This window comes from Echinops telfairi, unplaced genomic scaffold (assembly GCF_000313985.2).
Source record: "Echinops telfairi isolate 266 unplaced genomic scaffold, ASM31398v2 ScPeMD7_70;HRSCAF=299, whole genome shotgun sequence".
Classification (NCBI taxonomy): Eukaryota; Metazoa; Chordata; class Mammalia; order Afrosoricida; family Tenrecidae; genus Echinops; species Echinops telfairi.
This window is the reverse complement of record NW_022103968.1, coordinates 4,426,676-4,444,819: the sequence shown is the minus strand read 5'-3', so window position 1 is coordinate 4,444,819 and position 18,144 is coordinate 4,426,676. Positions and strand designations below refer to the sequence as shown.

The following is an 18,144-nucleotide window of genomic DNA, read 5'->3' as shown; positions in this document are numbered from 1 at the left end:
TAGCCATACCAGGAGGGTAAGGGGAAGGTGGGGGGGAGATAAGGGGGACCGATCACAATGATCTACATATAACCCCCTCCCAGGCGCATGGACAACAGAAAAGTGGGTGAAGGGAGGCATCGGACAGTTCTTTTGAGTTTTGGAAGCCTCAGTTCTGTTCAGCGGGCATTCACTTGCTTGGATCAGGCCTATTCTCATTCGGAGGAAACAGAGGGGGTCTCGTCTACAAAATACCCTCCCCCCCAGCGACATCTGGAGCCACGCCAGGCCGGACAGTGCGGTGCGGCAGCCTGGCGGCAGTGCAGGCTGCACTCTCCTTGTTGTTTTCTTGGCCTTGTCCTGGCGTCTCTTTTCCTGTGCCTGTTCCCTTACCGGCTCTTAGAGCTAGTTCTGAGAGACGCTACTCAGCAGCCGCCTTCGTGAGTGACGCCCCCTCGCCACCACTGTCCCTCTGTCCCTGCCAGTGACTCAGTGACCCCGTGTCTTAGGAAGTGCAGGGTCACAGGAGTCCGACTCCTTCTAAGGTCGTGGGAGAGCAGGCCGCCCTCCTAGCTCGGCCTTCCCACGCCCTTGCCACCACCACCATGCTGCCTTCTGCCTTTCCAGGCTCTGCTGCTCCCTGACCTGGGACCAAGGCATTGTCACGGATGGCCAAGGAGGGGCCTTGGTCCCCTCACCTCCAGCAGAGATGGTCTGCCAGGGCTGGCCTCTGAGGAAGGTGATAATTACTCTTCCTGGGAAGGGAGGGCCGGCCCCTGGCACAGGCCTTTCTGACCCTCTGAGGCTTAGCTTACCTGTCTCTAAAAGGCAGGTTGTTTTCCATGACATTTATATGAATTCATCAGCCTTCCAGCCTGGAGCTGACCTCAAGTCCAGGGTCACCTTTCAGCCACAGGACAGGTCTATAAAGTGGACAGTGAAGCCAGCGAAGTGCCTACTTCTCAGTACAGCCAGCCTGAGAGACCCCCCTCAGTACAGCCAGCCTGTAAGACCCCCTAGTGCTGTGTTGCTTCCCCCTAATCAATGTTCGGCAGGCAGGATTCAGGGTGCCCAAGGAGTCAGGGGCAAGGCAGGGGCAGGGGGAGGGGAGGGCAGGGGCAGGGACAGGGCAAGGCAGGGGTAGGGCAGGGCAGGGAGGCAAGGGCAGGGCAGGGCAGGGCATCGATATGCCGAGAAGATGGATGCAGCACCATGACAACACAAGTACACGGGTTGTTGGACAGGAAACGAAATTCCCTCTCCAAAGCTGCATCAAAGTGACTGTTAAAAAGACAAAAAGCATCATCCATCATCTCTGAGGATGTGTTTCCTTCTAAAGTACTGCATTGGGATTCAGAGCCCCGTGTGTTTGCCGTGAGCAAGGGTGCTGGGTGTCTGGGGGAGTGGAGAGAAGGGGACATGGGTGGTTAGCATCCCAGCAGCCCCTGTTCTCCATCCATTACAGTGGAGTCTGCCTGAGCCTGTTCTGGGCTCGGGAGTAAGGGCAGCTCTTCGACACTAGCCATGGTTTGGGGCATCCCTGGATTTCCCCACTGGTGGGCTGTAGCACCTCTTTCCTACTTACTGGAAGCCTTGGCGTTGGTGGCGCTGTGGAAGCACTCGACTGAGCCGAAAGGTTAACCTAGGAAGAAAGGCCTGGTTGTCTGTTCCATAAAGATGACAGCGTGGAACCCCGTGGGGCAGTGCCACTCCTTAACACAGGCTGCTGTCGGTCGGAGCTGAAGCTCTGCCCATTGCAGCCCACTGCCGAGTGTGGCCTATGTGTTGAGTGGATGGTGGCCAACGTGTGTGGTCCCGCTCTCCTCCGGCCACCCTGGGCCCTGGCCTCTCTTGGTCTAATCCTTAAGAGCACGCATAAAGCACTCATGGCTGTTCCCTCCTTGCTACTTTCCCAAAGCACCCCGCTCCAGTTGGGGCCCTGAAGCTATGCTCAAGACCAGCCCGTGTTGTTATCTGTCAACGTCTGAGTGTCCCGTGGCTCCCAGCACGTCCGCCTCCCGTCATGTGGAAGTCAGGCCTGGCCTCCTGGAAGCTGCCTAGATGGGAAAACAGTTCTCACCAATTTGGCAGGGCGGCCCTGAGCTGCACACCGGCGCCCAGATGGGGAAGAGAAAATGGCAGGTCCCGGGCCCTTCATTCCCGTTTGTTCTTGCTGCAGTCGCGGTCATGTCTCTCTTTGGCATGCCTTCATTCCTGGGCAATGGACCTCGGGCTTCAGGAGACTCTGCGGCTCCCAAGAAGCCAGCTCATCCTCCGCTGGGCTCCCCGCCCCCTCTTCCCTCTGGTGCCTGCCCTCTGCTCTCCCACCTAACGCCTGCAGGCCATCCTGTTCTCTGACTCACGCCGAGTCCTGGCGGAATTCTAACTGCTGTCACAGCGCCTCCTGCTCCCTGCGTGTCCTGCCTGTCATCTGGAACAGTGGGAAGTTCACCTGGTGGCAGCCCTTATGGCCGCTCTGCACCAGAGGGGTGCAAACAGCTTACAGAGAGGAACTGTGAACCGACCCCCCTGCTTAGAAGTCTCCTTCTGTGACGATGGCAGCCAGGAAGATCCTGTGCAGCAGTTCCACGTTGTCCCTCGTGGACTTGCCTGGCCTTGGGCTCAAGTGGCCCCCGAGTGGCACCAACTGTTTGCACTTGATGATGAAGCCCAAGCTGGGGGGTCTGAAGCCATCTAGGTGCACCTGGCGATCTGCCTAAGGCAGATAGCTGAGACACGCCCTGGGTGGCGGCTGTGCCCCACATCACACGGCTGACTCCATCCGTGGTCAGGCCACCGAGCTAGAAGAGCGAGGGGGGCGTGCTGGCCCACTGCTATCCAGTTGTTTGCATATTCCAGCCTGCTACCATTGCTGTGCGGTACTGCCACGTCATTCTGACCCCTGGGAACGCAGTGCTCAACGGAAGGAAACACTGCCCGGTGCCGCTTCACCCTCACCTGGTTCCTGGGTTTGAGCCCATTGTGGCAGCTGCTGTGCCGCTCCATCTGGTGGAAGGCCTGCCTCTTTGTTGCTACCCATTGACCTGAGCTAGCATGATGTCCTTCTTCAGAGACGGGGCCTCCTGAGACTGCAGTCTCGGACGGCAGACTACAAAAGTACTGGAGGTGGAGTCTCGTCATCCCTGCTCCTAAGGAGCCTCTGGCTGTGCTTCTTCCAAGACAGGCGTGTTTGGTGGCCTGGCCACCCAGGGCCCTCTCAGTCCCCTCCGCCAGCACCATCGGTCCCACACATCATACCTCCTTCGGTCTTTCTCTTTCTCCGCCCAACTTCCACGTGCATAGGAGGTGATTGGGCACTTTCTCCAGCGATCTCGTTGAGCGTCTTCCTGTTTCTCCCTGGCCCTCGACTTTACCCAGTATGAGGTCCCTCCTGACAGCATGTCCAAAATAACTGAGACAGAGTCTCACCATCCTTGCCCCGAAGGAGCATTCTGTCTGTGTTCCTTCCTAGACAGATTTGTTTGTGTTTTTGGCAGTCCATGGAACGGTCAGTATTCTTCCCCGACACCGTGATGCAGATACACACACATGGTTCTGATTCAGTCTTCCTAATTCACTGTCCAGCGTTCACATGCATGCGAGGCAATTGAAAATGCTCCGGCTGGGGTCAGACCCACCTCGGTCAGAGTGACACCCTCGCTCTTCAGCACTTTCAAGGGGTCTTGTGCAACAGATGGGCCCAATCCAGTCCGTCCTTTGGTTTCTTGACTGCTGCTTCCATAAGCCTTGATGGTGGACCCAGGCCTGAGGACATCCTTGACAGAGAGTGGTGGTAATTGATGGATGGCACATGGTCTCATGGACAGCAGGGACCACAGTGTGGGTCCAGATCCTGCTGGGCTGCCCCGAAGGCCGGGGGCTTTGACTCTCTGTGCACTGCGGAGCCTTGTCACTGGCTGGGTGGCTCTCGCCCGACCTGGTGGGTCTCACCAGGATCTCGCCAGGCTGTTTGGCACTGTCCGGGGTATGACTTGGTGGCCCGGTGACTGTGCGTGCTCAGCACTGTCTTGACCCTCAGTAAGCAGGAGTCAGGGATGCTCTGTGGAGTCCTGGACGGTGAGGATGGCGATGGGGGACGTGGGAGGGCCTGTGCTGGTGTTCTCTGACCGAGTTTGCTTCCGTTTAAGTCTAGGAGCTCAGATTGGGCTCACAGGCAGTAAGTCTTATTAAGTTTACGTGTATGTGAGTTGAACCTGCTGATAGCCCAATAACTATGAATTATCAGCCTCTCGGGATTGAAAGCATTGAGCCCTGGGAGTGGACAGGAAGGATGCTTTTTGAAGGACACAGCATCAGTTTAAAGGAAGCTCGATTGTCAGGGGAGGAAATGAGTATTTGTGACTCTAGCCCCGTGTGGCACAGGGCATCTTTCTTTCAGTGGAGAGGAAGACCAGGCGCGGTGCTGTCCTTTCTTTTGCCCACAATGCCATTGACCCCTGCTTCCGGGCAGCTCACAGCGACACGGGCAGGGACATGTCCCCGGCGCGCCCGAGAGCTGCGTCTCCGGCCTTTCGTTGCGCGGAGCCCTCAAGGCCAGCCATCTTCTCGGTTATTATTTTTTTTATTATGAAATACTTTTATTGGGAGCTCTTACATCTCTTATCACAATCCACACATTCCTCCAGAGTGTCAAGCACATTTGCACATATGCCGCCATCATCGTTTTCACGACATTCTCTTCCCACTTGAGCCCCTGATCCCACATCTGCTTGGTTTTGTCAAGTCCCCATGGAAAGGACAAGGGTCGGCTCCAGAGCACCCTTGGGCAGAGTCGCATGTCCCCGTTTACGATCAGTCTCTTAAAGCCTCTTGTCACTGCCCCAAATCTTCCAATGATGTAACCTAAGTCCAGAAGCAGAATTTGTGGACCCTATATATTTTTTAGCTCAAAACCTCCAAACGGGATTGGTTTAATATGCGTTTTCTGGAGAAATATGTAAATTAATAATTGCTTCATGCATTATTCAAGAGAAACGTACTCCGTATCACCGATAGCTCCTAATCTTATATAAAGATATGCTAATGGATTTAATTAAAATAATTATACTGAATAATGTAGCCTGAACTTTACCCTAAAATAGTCTCTATTAATCATCACCAGTCGTCATATTTTTAGCCAGAGATGCCCTGGCGCTGCATTAAACCGATACCAGACAGAAAGCGAGCCTGGCTTCTTTTTTTTGGTTTTGTTTTGTTTTACAGTTTAGATTAAGTGTAAGTTGACATTCTCCTGAGATGCATTGACAATTAAGTTTGCTTAGAGACGAAGATAACAATTTGGGGCAGGGGGGGTGGGGGGGAGGCGGTGGGGGTAGGAGGGATTTCTGAGTGATTCCAGCAATTAGAAAACTCGCCCCATTCTCTCCCGTATTCACAATCTTTTTATGTGCGGTGTCTTCCCCCTCCCCCCAAACACTCACACACTCCTACCTCCCAGTAATGCTGGTCTCCTTGGCATTCCTGTCCGTTTGGTTGGGATTCCACTTGCGGTTTTAAGAGCTGTGATGACGAACACTTGTGGTTCTTGATCGCATGGACATTGAAATATGAACCCAGTTTTACGAAGGGTGCCCCGTGATATCTTGCCTGGTATTTAATAGAAAGAGGACTAGCCCTCTCCTGGCAGCAGTGCCTCCTAACACGGTGTCTGATCGCTGCCATGGCTGTTCCTTCTCACCAGGTTTCTGGAAGGAGGCGTGATGGCCTTTGCTGATGGCTCCTGCTTTTCTCTGGACGCCTTGGTGGGCCAGGGACATCAGGCCCAATCATTCCTCCATCCTCCGTGGTCTGCAGAAAACTTGACCACAACTTGGTCGGCCCGGCGTTGCCACTTTTAAATTCATCCAGTTAGGCTTGCCGTTACATACGGAAGGGATATGTGGCTTCCTGAGACACATTCCTTTGATCCGTTCACTTAGGACGTGAAACGCAGAGGCTGCATACGCAGAGAGAGGTCATGTCCGATCTGATATGGGCTGCTCTGTTCTTGGGTAAGCTGCCTGGGGCTCGGAGCCTCAGGAGAGATGGGGCAGTTCCCCCTTCTCAAACACCACTAAGGACACACCCAAACTCACTGCCCTGGAGTGGGTGGCGATGCATGGCCACCTTGTATAGAGCTTCTGAGGCTGTCAGTCTTTACAGTAGCCGATGCCCCGTCTTTCTTCTCTGGAGCAGCTGGTGGGTTTGAACGGCTGACCTTGGAGTTAGCAGCTCTGGGCTCTCAGCTCTGCCTCTTGGGTGCACCCCACCCATTCGTTGTTCGTCTCATGACCTGTCGTCATATTTGCCCTTTATCTCTGCTCTGATGCCTGGTTGACTGTAAGACACTAAGTCCATAATACCTTGCAGGACACGCAGCATCCTCTGAGTCAGCACTGAGGGACCCAGGGTGTGCCTGCCCCTGTGAGGACAACCCCCTCTCCCTGGAGGGCGCGGGAACATCTAGGGCCCCGGAGGCTCTTGAGGACTCAGGTCAGGGGACAACCTTGGGACACTCAACCCTGGTTCAGACGAAGTTGGGCCTTCCGTGTTTGCTGCTGCCCACTGCGTCCTTGTGGAACGGTGTGCGTTCCAGAGTTCCCTGGGCAGGCGACGCTTTGTTGGGCCCAGATCAAACCGCATGCGTCCTCTCACCCTCTGGACATTCGTGAACGCAACGAGACACTTCACAGCCCGAGCGGAGTCTTATAAGCCTCCTGGAGTCTTATTAGTAAATGTCAAGATAAATAGTTTTTCAGTCTTTCAAAGCCACTCGGAGGCATTTGAAGCGGAACTTTTGAAACCAGAGTGAAATTATTTCTACTAAAGGCTCTTTTTAAAAGTCTTGTTTCTGAGCAGACAACCAGAAGGTCTTTCTCTAGCTGGCATTGAAGGACAGGGTTAATACCTGGGAGTGGGGGGGTGGGGCACAGCAGTGACGATTTTATAAGGGAGGCTGAAGTGGCCAAAGGGGAGTGCCTGTTCACTGTCTTCCTGACCATACAGGCGGGCGATTCACAAAAGGACCGCCAGGCTGGGTTCACTATTAGCTCCGAATCCTTCTCTAGGGACACTGGGCTAATGATGTCCCACTTTTCTGTGTCCACATATTCTCATCTTTGTGCTTCTGGAGGCTTTGGTGAGACTTTGGGCTGAGGAGCCCCGGGCAAGGTCAGCATGCCGGTTGACCGTGGCACACAGAATGGACCTCACTGGACGAGGCTTGAGTGTGGCCACTGAGGGTGATGTGCCAGGGTTGGCATTTTCCATGTTAATGAAGCCTACCAGAGTCCCCCGCATCTTACTCATTGAAAAATATAAAGGTATAACATGCCATAAAACCCACCTTCCTTACAGCCCAGTTCTGAGTACCTTTCGTTTCGTCTCTGTTGTTAAGGGATGTCCTGGTTGGATCCTTTGGATTGCTGAGCAGGGTTCCAGGACACGCTGGACCGCAGCCAGTTCCTCCATGCGCTTTGTGAGGGCACCTGGGTGGGGTTGATTGATGTTGGATGATCACACGCACAGCCAGGAGAGATGCTCATGCGCAGGGTCTTGCACACCCCATCTCACTTAGGTCAGTACCTAGGAGGGCGCCCTGGACCGCTCTGCCATTTAGAAATTGTCTGTCTGACTTCATGAGGAACTGCCCAGCGCTGCCCCAGGCTCACTTGATTGTGTCCATGTTCTGGCTGCTCATGGCTCCAAGCAGCACTTGGGCCTGGCAGGCTTTCACCGTTGGTTGTGTTTTGAGTCCCCATGTTTCCCCTTTCTGTTTGGGGGTTTTGCTCGTTAGTCGTCCTCACTTGGGGTCAGCGGGAGTCAGAGTAGATGCTACAGCAGCTCATCACCGTGTGAACTGTGGGGGGGCAGTGTCTCCCTGGGTTTACATTTGCATCCTCCTGATAACCGAGAGGACGGAGCATCCTTTCAACATACATGCACATCAGCCAAGTGTCTGTCCATGTCTCTTTCTGTCCATGTGGCAGGGAGGGGGAGGTGACTTACTTCCTTATCATTGAGTTCTCACAGATCTTCAGGCCTTCCATGGAGTCTGGTAGCATAGTGGGTTACACATTTGACCATAGACCACAAGGTCAGCAGTTCGAAACCACCAGCTGCTCTGTTGGGGAAAAAACCCGAGACTGTCCATTCCCGTCAATATTTGCAGTCTCAGAAACTCACAGGAGCAGTTCTACTCTGTCCCGTAGGGTCGCTCTGCGTCGGAGTGGACTTGGTGCCAGTGAAGGACCTCCGTGAGATAGAGTCACCCAGTGGCAACCACAGTGGCCTCACGCATGGCCCCAATTGTGAAGATGGGGTAGGACCGAGCAGGATGTCCTTCTGTGGTGCCTAGGGTTGCAATGGGATGGGATCCACTCGATGGCACCCAACAATGACATATGATACATAGGGAGCCCTGGTGGCTCAGTGGTTGAGCATCCCCCTGTTAACCTAAAGGTCGGTGGTTTGAGACCATTGTGTCTTGATAAAGATTAGAGCCTGAGAAAGCCTCTGGGCAGTTTTACTCAGTTGTCTTTAGGTCAGTAGTTCTCAATCTTCCTCATGCCGTGACCCTTTCACACAGTTCCTCATGCTGCGGTGACCCCCAACCATAACATTATTTTCATTGCTACGTCATCGCTGTCATTTTGCTCCTGTTATGAATCAGGGGGTCCCTGTGAAGGGGTCGTTCGACCCCCAAAGGGGTTGTGACCCACAGGTTGAGAACCGCTGCTCTAAGGGCTATGAACCATTGGCAGTACCCAACAACAAAGGCAGCATCTTCTGGATGTTGTTAGGGTTGTCAGGTGCCACCGAGCTGGTTCCAACCCCCAGCGGCCCAATGTACAACACAGCGACATCTTACTAGGTCCTACTGCGACGTCCTCACAATTGTTCCTGTGCTTGAACCCCAGTGTCCATCCACCTTGTCATGCAAGACCTTCCTCTCTCACTGCCCCTTTCCTTCATCAAACATGATGTCCTTCCCCAGGGCTGGTCTCCCCTGACAACATGCCCAAAGTGTATAAGAGGAAGCCTCACTATTTTGTCTCGAAGGAGCATTTTGGCTGTACTTCTTTCAGGAAGTTCGCCCTTTTAGCCGTCCGTGGTACTGTCAGTATTCTTCAGCACCACAATTCAAATGCCTGGACCATTTTCTGGATCTAAGTCCTCCATCTGATGTGGGGCTGGCGGTTGTTCTGCCCCTGGCCTAGGAGCAGTCCTCGGTTATTTTTAGAGAGTCTTTGGAAGAGCAGACGTTCTTCGTTCTTCGTGCTGAAATACACATGACTCCGTTTTCCTGTCGTGGGTTGCACTTGATGCCTCCTAAAAGAAGTCTTTGCTTATCCCAAGGTCACAAGCATTGTTGGCCATGTTGTAGGTCTATCATCCCTGTGCAGTTAATGTTGGAATGGAATACCAAGTTACCAAATAAAGGTTTTTTGGGGGTGGTGGGGGCTGGGGTGGGGTGGTGGTGTTTTTTGGAGAGAGAGAGAGAGAGAGAGAGAGAGAGTAGGAGGTCCTCCCTTTTGAAGATAAGTTGGTCACTTGTGTTCTGGGTGATATTTTCAGAATGAGCGTCTACCTGCAGACTTTCTGAGAAAAGATGGCATGGTGGTGCAGTGTTTAGACTCATGAAAGATCGGAAGTTTAAACCAAGCATCAGCTCCAATGTAGAAAGATGTGTCCATCCACTGCGGAAAAGACTCACAGCCTTAGAAGCCCCTCCGGGCAGCTCTACTGTGTCTTGTAGGACCCTCATGAGTCAGACACAACTGGAGGTCATGGGTCTGCTTGGGGGCTTTCCTGAAAGCAGTGGCAGCAATTGCTCCCAGCACAGCTGGAGTATTCTGCAGTTTCTAAATGTCTCCCCAGCCTCATCTCCGTTGAATTTGAGCTTTCTGGAAATCAGTGAGGTTTGGTTGGGATGAGTCTGATCTCCACATTTCTTTCAGGCTGTGGCCCAGCCTGCTGCGATGCGTTGATGGTGTTCGATGATCGATGAGTCGGAACGTTGGAAATCCAGCACTTTCCATAACAGGGTGTCAGTGGAGAGGCCGAGATCTGGCCTTGTGTGGCGGACACTTCAATCCCAGCTCCTGGAGGGCTCAGTATAACATTTCTATGCTCTTTTCCCTGTGATCCCGGAAGGACCTTTAGACTTCAAGGTAGAACTTCCACGGGGCTGGAAGATACAGAGGAACTCTTAGGAGAAGGCCACCTGTGAAGAGAGTGTGTTTTCTAGAAGATTCCCAATGTGGTTGCAGGAGACCAGGCTGCTCAAAAAGAACACGATTCGGGACAATGGGAAAGAGAACCATTCTCGAAGAGGTCCTTGGGCTGACAGCAATGGTCATGTCATGGCTGGGCGAGGGGGGGAGGAATCTTCTTGAGGGGCAGGCCTTCATTTGCTGGAGGCTCAGGGAGCCCTGCTGGTGTAGTGGTTATACTTAGGGCAGGGATTTGAAAGGTTGGCAGTTCGAAACTACCAGCCACTCTGCGGGAGACAGATGAGGCTTTCCACACCCCTAAACAGTTAGTGACAGTCTCAGAAACTCACAGGGACAGTTCTCCCCTGCCCTATGGGGCCCTGGTGAGTCTGCATCGACTTCATGGCAGTGAGTTTGTTTTTCCGGTCTTGTTTTCCACCTCAAGGTCGGTGGTTCAAACCCACTAGGTGCTCTTTCAGGCTCTCTACTTGCTTTTAGATTTACAGCCTCGGACTGTAAATTGACAGACCTAGGCTCGCTCTGAGTAGGAATTGATTTCCTGGCAGTGGGTTTGGGGTTTGGCCAGAAGGAAAGGGGGTCGATGATGTACGATCTCCATTGGTCGAGCACTTTGCTGAGAGGCAATGGGGATTGGCTTCTGCTCACACTAGGGTCCCCCTCAGCATCTCTGCCCCTCTGCCGTGTGTGCAGGAGGCTTAGCCACCCCACCTCATCTGGACTCGGGGCCTTGCTCCCTATCTCACGGCCCATTTCTCTTCTTTGTTCTTGTTTTGCAGGAAGCAGCGCTGAAATACTTGCCCACGATTGTCAACGATGTGAAGCTGGTGTTTGACCCCAAAGAGCTTAGGTAAGGCGCCTGAGGCCAGCGCTGCCCTCCAGCCTTGCAGGGCCTCCTTTCTAGTGCGCACTCGAGGGCACTCGCCAGGGCTCCTATCTCTGGCATGCATGTGCCCACGCGTGCCTATGCCCGGATCATTCTGTAAGGAGTGTGCTGCGACTGAGGGCTGTGACAGTGTGATAATCAGGACTTTCTATGGATCATCTGTCAACACCCAAAGTCTTTTCTTTCCTGTACTGAGGATAGCCTAATGGGTGCTTCATGCTAATTGGGCATTTTACATATTTTAGGATTTGAATGTCATTACATGCTGGTTGCCTTTTGGTTGATTTGGATTTAAACACCTCAAAAAATGCTTAGTCTGGGGGCTTTTGTATTCTCGGTGGGGGGCGGGGAGGGGCCCATGGGGTACTGAAGTTCTTTTGGGGAAGCTGGTTTGCAGACTGAGGAGGGACCCAGCCCTCCCTTTCCCCTGCCACCCTGTGTCCAAAGCAGGCGTGAGCCTGTGAGCTGCAGCTGTCATTGTCTCTTGCAGGCTCTGTCCTCTTGGGGGTGGGGGTGGGATGGAGGGGGTGGACCTGCCTGCTGTGGGCAGCTTCCCACCCCACAGACATCCAGAATCACAGCCCTCACTTGCTTCTTGCTGGGGTTTGCATGTGAGATTTGCTGCACTGGGATGCCCCATCTTTACCAGCCATGAGCCTCCCGAAAGATTACTCAGGAGCCATTGTGGAATAGGAGTTACACGTTGGGCTGCTATCCTCTAAGGCGACAGTTCAAAACCACCAGCCACTCCAAGGGCAAAAGACGGGGCTTTCTAATCCCAGAAAGATACAGAGTAGGAAACTCACAGAGGCAGTTCCACTTTTCCCTTTAGGGTTGCAATGAATCAGCACCGGCTCGATGCCTGTGAGTGAAGGATGATCCTGCAGCTTTGGCCACTCCTAGCCTGGCCTGGATGGGCTAGGACGCTCCTGGTGGCGGTCGATGCTCCCTGTGAGCTGTCATGTCTCTGATGCGTCTGAGGATCTAGTGTTACACAGGGACACTTTGAGTGTCTGGTCTCCTTGTGCTGACAAGGGATCGTAGAGACTAGAAGGGGCCCTGAAGGCATGGTGGGCTAACCCACAATGGTTGCTGGTTTGAGCCCAGCAGGTGCTGCCCACTTCAATGTGGGGCATCTCGGAGGAGCAGTCCTGCTTCGTCCTGCAGGGTCACTTGGAGTCAGGGTGGACCCTGTGGCAGTGGCTTTGACTTGTGGGTCAAGTGGGGAAAGGGAAAACGAGGTGGGTGACCCGTGGGACCATGTTTGTCCCCAGGGTCTCTGCATTGTCCCCTCTCTGGGTGTGGCTCTCCCCGTGGGGCCCCGGAAGAGCAGACTTGCTACGTCATGCACTGGCCAGCAGCCTGGGGTGTGATGGCCTTGGCCGTGCTTCCCAGGCATGCTCGGAGCTGGGGTCATCTGGGAGGAAGTGGGCAAGTCACAGCGGCTCGTTGGCCGCCCCACACATGTGTCACCCATGGGTGGGCTGCTTTGGGCCATTTCCATTGGTGCTTGAGCCGTTTGGCCACCATAGCCAGCCCTGTCCTGGCCCCTGGATGTGTCCCTCTGCCCTGCACAGTCTTTCTCTGATTTATCACATTGGTTCTTGTTTAAAATAAAAATGCCTTGAACCCAGAAGAGCTCGCAGGAGAGAATAAATATCAAATATCATGCCCCTGCCCCTACATAACGAGGCAGGTCTGAAGGCATGCATACAGAGGCACTTCCACCCGGCCCAGGAGATGCAACATCACCTGTGTTTTGCTGCCATGCACCTCTGAACTTGAACCCTCTTGCTCCCACTCCACGGAGTAGCCCACCACACAGTAATCTTTGAGGACTCTACCCGGGTCTCCCTTCTCGGCTGGAACCTTCGTTATTTGAGCAGCAGCAGCAGGTACGGACTTCCACTGTGTGTTTCCCCCATGCAGCATCAGCTTCACACTCAAGACTGCCCACGAGGCATGGGGTTCATCGTTACAGCCGTGCTGTGACAGAGCTTCTATTATTAATTCCAGTCCACACTAAATTCCTGGTCCCTGGTGACTCAGACGCAGGAGGGCAGGGCTTCCATGCCATCCCAGGCATCAGTGACAAAGGACAGGCTGTACTGCTGAGTGTGAGGTCGTGGCCAGCTTCTACGAGGATGAACTCTGCCGCGATCCAGTGTATCCAGCATAACTGTTATTCTTAATATTATTGAAGTGAGTCACATTAAATTATTTATGCCACCAGGAGACACTAGGCGTGGAGTGGCTGGGCCAGGTTTTTTATAGGTTGCCGAGTTGCCCCACACAAAGGCCCAGCCGATGTGCTCATGGACATGGTGCTGTCTGCCTCCTCCACCTCTGTCAGTATGAAACCCGTGTGTTCTCAAGCCTTGCCAGTGCGATTGTGGCAGCCATTTCTGTTAGAAGAATCCGTACCAGACTAGTCCCAAGGAGCTGGAGATGAAGGATGTCCCAAATGTCCAGCTCTTCCATGATGCTGTTCAGCTTTATTTCCCCCCACTCCTCTCCGGAGTATTTTCCCTCACGCCCCTGGGTTCTGCGATGTGCTGCAGCATTCGACAGCACGTCACAGAATGTTGAGGAAATGTCTCCCAGGGCGGTGGCTGCTGTTCAGTCCCAGATCAAAGGCTTCTAGCGACCCTGTAGGGTCCATTAGACTTGCCCTTGTGGGATTCCAAGACTCACTCATTATGAGAGCAGACACTCCTCTTTCTACCTCGGAGAAGCTGGTGGATTCGAACTATTAAAGTATAAGCACTGGCTATCAGGGCTCCTTGAAGGTGAAGCAGAGGTGAGCCAACGGCAGGGTCAGAGCCAGAAGCCCAAACATGCAAAATCCACAGCAGGTCTTCTTGCTTCTGCTAAAGCCCAGCCAGGAACTGCAAGCAGTATGGCTTTCCAGGTGAGGTGACTGTGATAGAACTGTGGTGGGACCTGCACAGATACTTCATCCCAGGCTTTACGTCCCCCTCCCTCTCAAAAGGCAAAACACCCAAACTCACTGCCATTGTGCTGAGGCCGACTCATCGCCACCGTGTAGGACACGGTGGGTTTCTGAGACTGTCACTCATTAAGGGCTTAGAGAGCCACGTCTTTCCCCCGTCCTCTCCTAGGGCAGGGTCCACGATCCCTCCCAGGAAACAGGATGTGGCTGGGTTCACAGCCTGCAGGAGCTGAGGTCTTCATCCCATCTGAATCCTATCCATTAGTAGAGAACACCTGCCAACCTGACACTATAGCCCAAGTGTTAGAGCCCTGAAGATCATGCTTCCCAGAAGGCCCAGTGACTAGGAGGGCCATGTTAATCAACTGACCCAGTGATTGTGAAAACGGTGCTTGGCCATATTCCAGTGTGTGTTCTTTGGATATTCCCCAGAGCTCTCCTTCCGGCATTCCTTGCTAGGTTTATTCCCCATTGGGAAGAACAAAATGATGTCACCGAGCATCCCCTGATGTGCCATGAAATCCCAGGCCGTGGTTTCTCGTCCATGCACACAGCGCCAGGGCCCTCTTTGCCAGCCAGTTTGAGGTCACTTTCTCTCCCCTGTTGGCATCTTTGTGCTCCTCAGCAGTGACTCCTCCCTCCTGCACATCGTCGCTGTAGACGATCCCCATCTTCATCCAAGTGTCTGTAGACTTGCCTTGTCTGGCCATTTCACTCAAATGCCACCCTGTGGCATGTGGCTTTTAAGACCAGCTCCTCCCACGCCACGTGGAGGCCATCTACGCCGCAGCGTGGGTCGGTCTTTTTCTGAGTGACAGGACACTGTGTGGCTACGCCGGTCATGAGCAGTTGGCTTGTGTCCAGAGGCTGGGGTTCTGAATGGCGGCGTGATGAGTCTTGTACAAGTGTTTCCGTGTGGACACACTTTCCTTTCTCGTGGGTCCCAACCTTGGCCCGGAATTATGAGTCAGGCTGCTCCTTGCAGGGCTCTTGGGAAAGAAGACGAGGCTTTCTGCTCCCGAGAAGAGTCTCAGTCCGAGGACCCCGCGGAGCCGCCGTCAGTGTGATGGCAGTGAGATGCTGCTCACTGTGCAGGCGTCTGCTTCCCTAAGGGGCACGGCCGCTCTGGCTACAGGGCCACGTGGTGGGTCCTCTGACTGGGTGGTGACGGGTTTGCTTTGGGTTTCTGGTTATTATGTTGAACCATCTTGTAAACATATCGCATGCTGTTCAATGAAATTTGGAGGAGATGCTAAACTCCTTTCCAAAATAGTAGCCCCATTGCGCATTCCAAATTGTGCCCGCGGGAGCCTTGGTGGCACAGCGGGTTAAGCACCAGGCTGCCGTTCCCGCCTCCCCACTGTCGCCTGCTTCGCGACCCTGATGGAGCCGTTGTACTCTTCCCCGCAGGGGTGCTGGGTGGTCAGGGTCAACTCAGAGCGGGTGGGCTGCTTTCACCCTCAAGAGCAGCAAAGTGCGAGGCCCGATCTCTGCACATCCTCACCTGTACTTCTTATCTGTCCTTTACATGATAGCCATTCTAGCACGTGTAGAGCCCTGCCAGTGGCCCTGTGGGGAAAGCCTGGGATGGCTCACTGAAAGCTCAGCGGTTCAAACCCACCAGCCGCTCCTCTAGAGAAAGACAAGACCATTTGCTCCCACAGAGGTTTACTATCTCAGAGACCCACAGGAGTGGGTCTGCTGTCTCCTGTGGGGTTGCTCTGATTGAAATCCCCTGGCTGGCAGTGGTGTTTGTGTGACGTGAAAACTATCATCCAGAAACACTTATGTGGGGAGAAATGTCACCCACATTATGTCAGGGGCATTGTTCCCTCCACCTGTGGCATTTCATGACCACATGTCTCCCTGCCGCCTGGCCACAGCATCGTGTGATCCTGTGATGTGAGTGTGCCCTTAAATCCTTACCTGTCTGTTGTCTCCCAGCAAAATGTTTACTGAATTCATCCTCAACGTTCCCGTGGGCCTGCTGACCATCCAGAAGCTGTACTGCATGATTGAGATCATCCACAGCGACCTCTTCACACAGCACGGTGAGTGGGGCCCGGGTGTTGTGAAGCTGCCCGCGGTCATTGTTGGCACAAAGTGACTCCCCCAGAATCCGCTCTTCCCTGGTGGAGGGAGTTGGTGCGGCTTAAGGGAAGAGCAAATGTTTTGAGAATGATGAGGGCAACGAATGTACCAATGTGCGTGATGCAATAGATGGATTGTGATAAGAGTTGTTTGAGCCCCCAATAAAATGATTAAAAAATAAAAAAGGTACCGAAAAATGGAAACAATTTCTCTCCCATCAGAATCACAGGGCTCTGTTCACCCGGAGAATTGCCAATGGCATTGTGGAAGCAGGATCCGTCCTGTCACCGCCTGGCCATGCTGGCGGTTGACCAGGAGTGTGATCTCGGTTGTGCAGATGTGGCTGTCTGCTGTCCAAATGCTACACCAGGATCATTTGATCTCCCTTCTGACTCCTTTAAAAGTTCAGTTTTGAACATTTTCTGTGTTTTTTTGGGGGGGTTGAGGCTTTCCATGACTTTGTTTTGTTACTGTTCTCTGTGGGATGCATGCTTTCCTGTACATGAAATCTGCAATCCGCACAACTCTAGAGAGAGTAACTGGGTGGTGGGGTGGTTGGGGGAAGGGAAGATAACAATGAGCACAAGAAAGAAGAAAATATTCTCAAATTGATTGTGGCGATGATTGCACAACTCTTAATGCGATTAAGCTATTAAATTGTCTGTTGTATAATTATATGCCAATAAAACTATTTTTAAAAACCGAAAAAACAAAACAAACCCCAAACCATCTCCGTGGCAAGACAGGAAGAGTGAACCCTTACAAGAGAATGGTAATTGATACCGTGTAGCCACTGGATTGCTGGAAAGCGAAAGCGGGCGTGTGGTCTGTAATTTAGGCACACACCAAGACCCCGGTAATCAGCACACATTGTCATCCGGGAAGCATGTGATTGTCCTCCTGGGAAAGCAGTCACCTGCACCCATGTATCCAGGTGATTGCCAAGAAATCGGGCATGTGTTCCTTACCTTTGGAGGCGCTGTGTGACGGGGCGTCTGCAAACTGTGCTCCCAAGTACAAGCGTCTTCATGACTCCTCCGCTCACTTCTCCTGAGGAGCACCTTTATCTCGCCACCCTGTTCATTAATCATCTCCTCTCAGTTTGGACAGATCGAATTAATATTTTACCCCTACCAAGCGTTTTTATGGAGAGCTCCCAGCCTTTGCATAATTCCACGACTGTCCTCATTCCTCACGTCTCGGATGCAAACGGGGAGACAGCTGGGCGACATCCTGACGGTGGCCAGGGGGCTGTTGGGTCCCTTTGTGCATGGTTGCAGCCCTCATCTGCCGGCCTCGCCGATTGAGGCGTTTGCAGGGCCATGTGCTATACCCGGGAAGGAGTCGCCCGGCACTGGGGCGGCCCCACTGACTTCTAGGCCAAGAACCCCTGCACATCTGGCTTAGCTCTTGGCACCGCTGGAATCCCTGTTTCCTGTGGGTTTTCATCTGATTTCCTAATTTCACTTTGCAAAATGTCCTGGAGTCAACACTTGTTGGGGAAATGTTGTCTTCCTTGGGAGGGAGGGAAAAAAGTACAGCAAACCATCAAACCAAGAGGTGACTGGTTTCTACACACCTTTCTCCGGGCTGGACGTGCTTTCTTCACACTTTCTACAACGAGGTCGGCTGACCCCAGGTCTGAGTTTTCAAGCCCGTGAGGCTTGTGGCCTGACTATTGATGTTTCAGGCTCTCATCGGACACATGCGTTTTCTTATTCTCTGACTTCTTTCCAAACCTCACACGATTCATGGGGGCCTTGAGGAAGGGCTGGGAATGGAGGTGCTGGGTGCTGGGTGCTGGGTGGGAGACTGCTTTGTTTTTTTCTTCTCTTATTGACTAATGTTTATACCAGGGCAAGTGAAAGCCCCTGGGAGTTTTTTTCTTGGTTTTATTAGGTTCTTGGTGTCTCAGCTTCCACATGCCTGATCGAGCCTTGCATGGTTACATAGGCATGTGTACTGTACCAGTACCACCCAAAACTTCTACCTCTATCTCCTCC

At 53.1% G+C, this 18,144-nt stretch overlaps 1 protein-coding gene across 1 annotated transcript in view; it reads left to right on the top strand.

The window, feature by feature from the left end:
• Nucleotides 1-18,144, top strand: part of DOCK1 (dedicator of cytokinesis 1) — a 408,265-nt gene that overhangs the window by 96,976 nt on the left and 293,145 nt on the right. Inside the window, exons 23-24 of the mRNA XM_004701236.2 lie at nucleotides 10,991-11,061; nucleotides 15,995-16,101. Coding sequence (XP_004701293.1) covers nucleotides 10,991-11,061; nucleotides 15,995-16,101 — 178 coding nt within the window. The remainder of the gene's footprint in view (nucleotides 1-10,990; nucleotides 11,062-15,994; nucleotides 16,102-18,144) is intronic.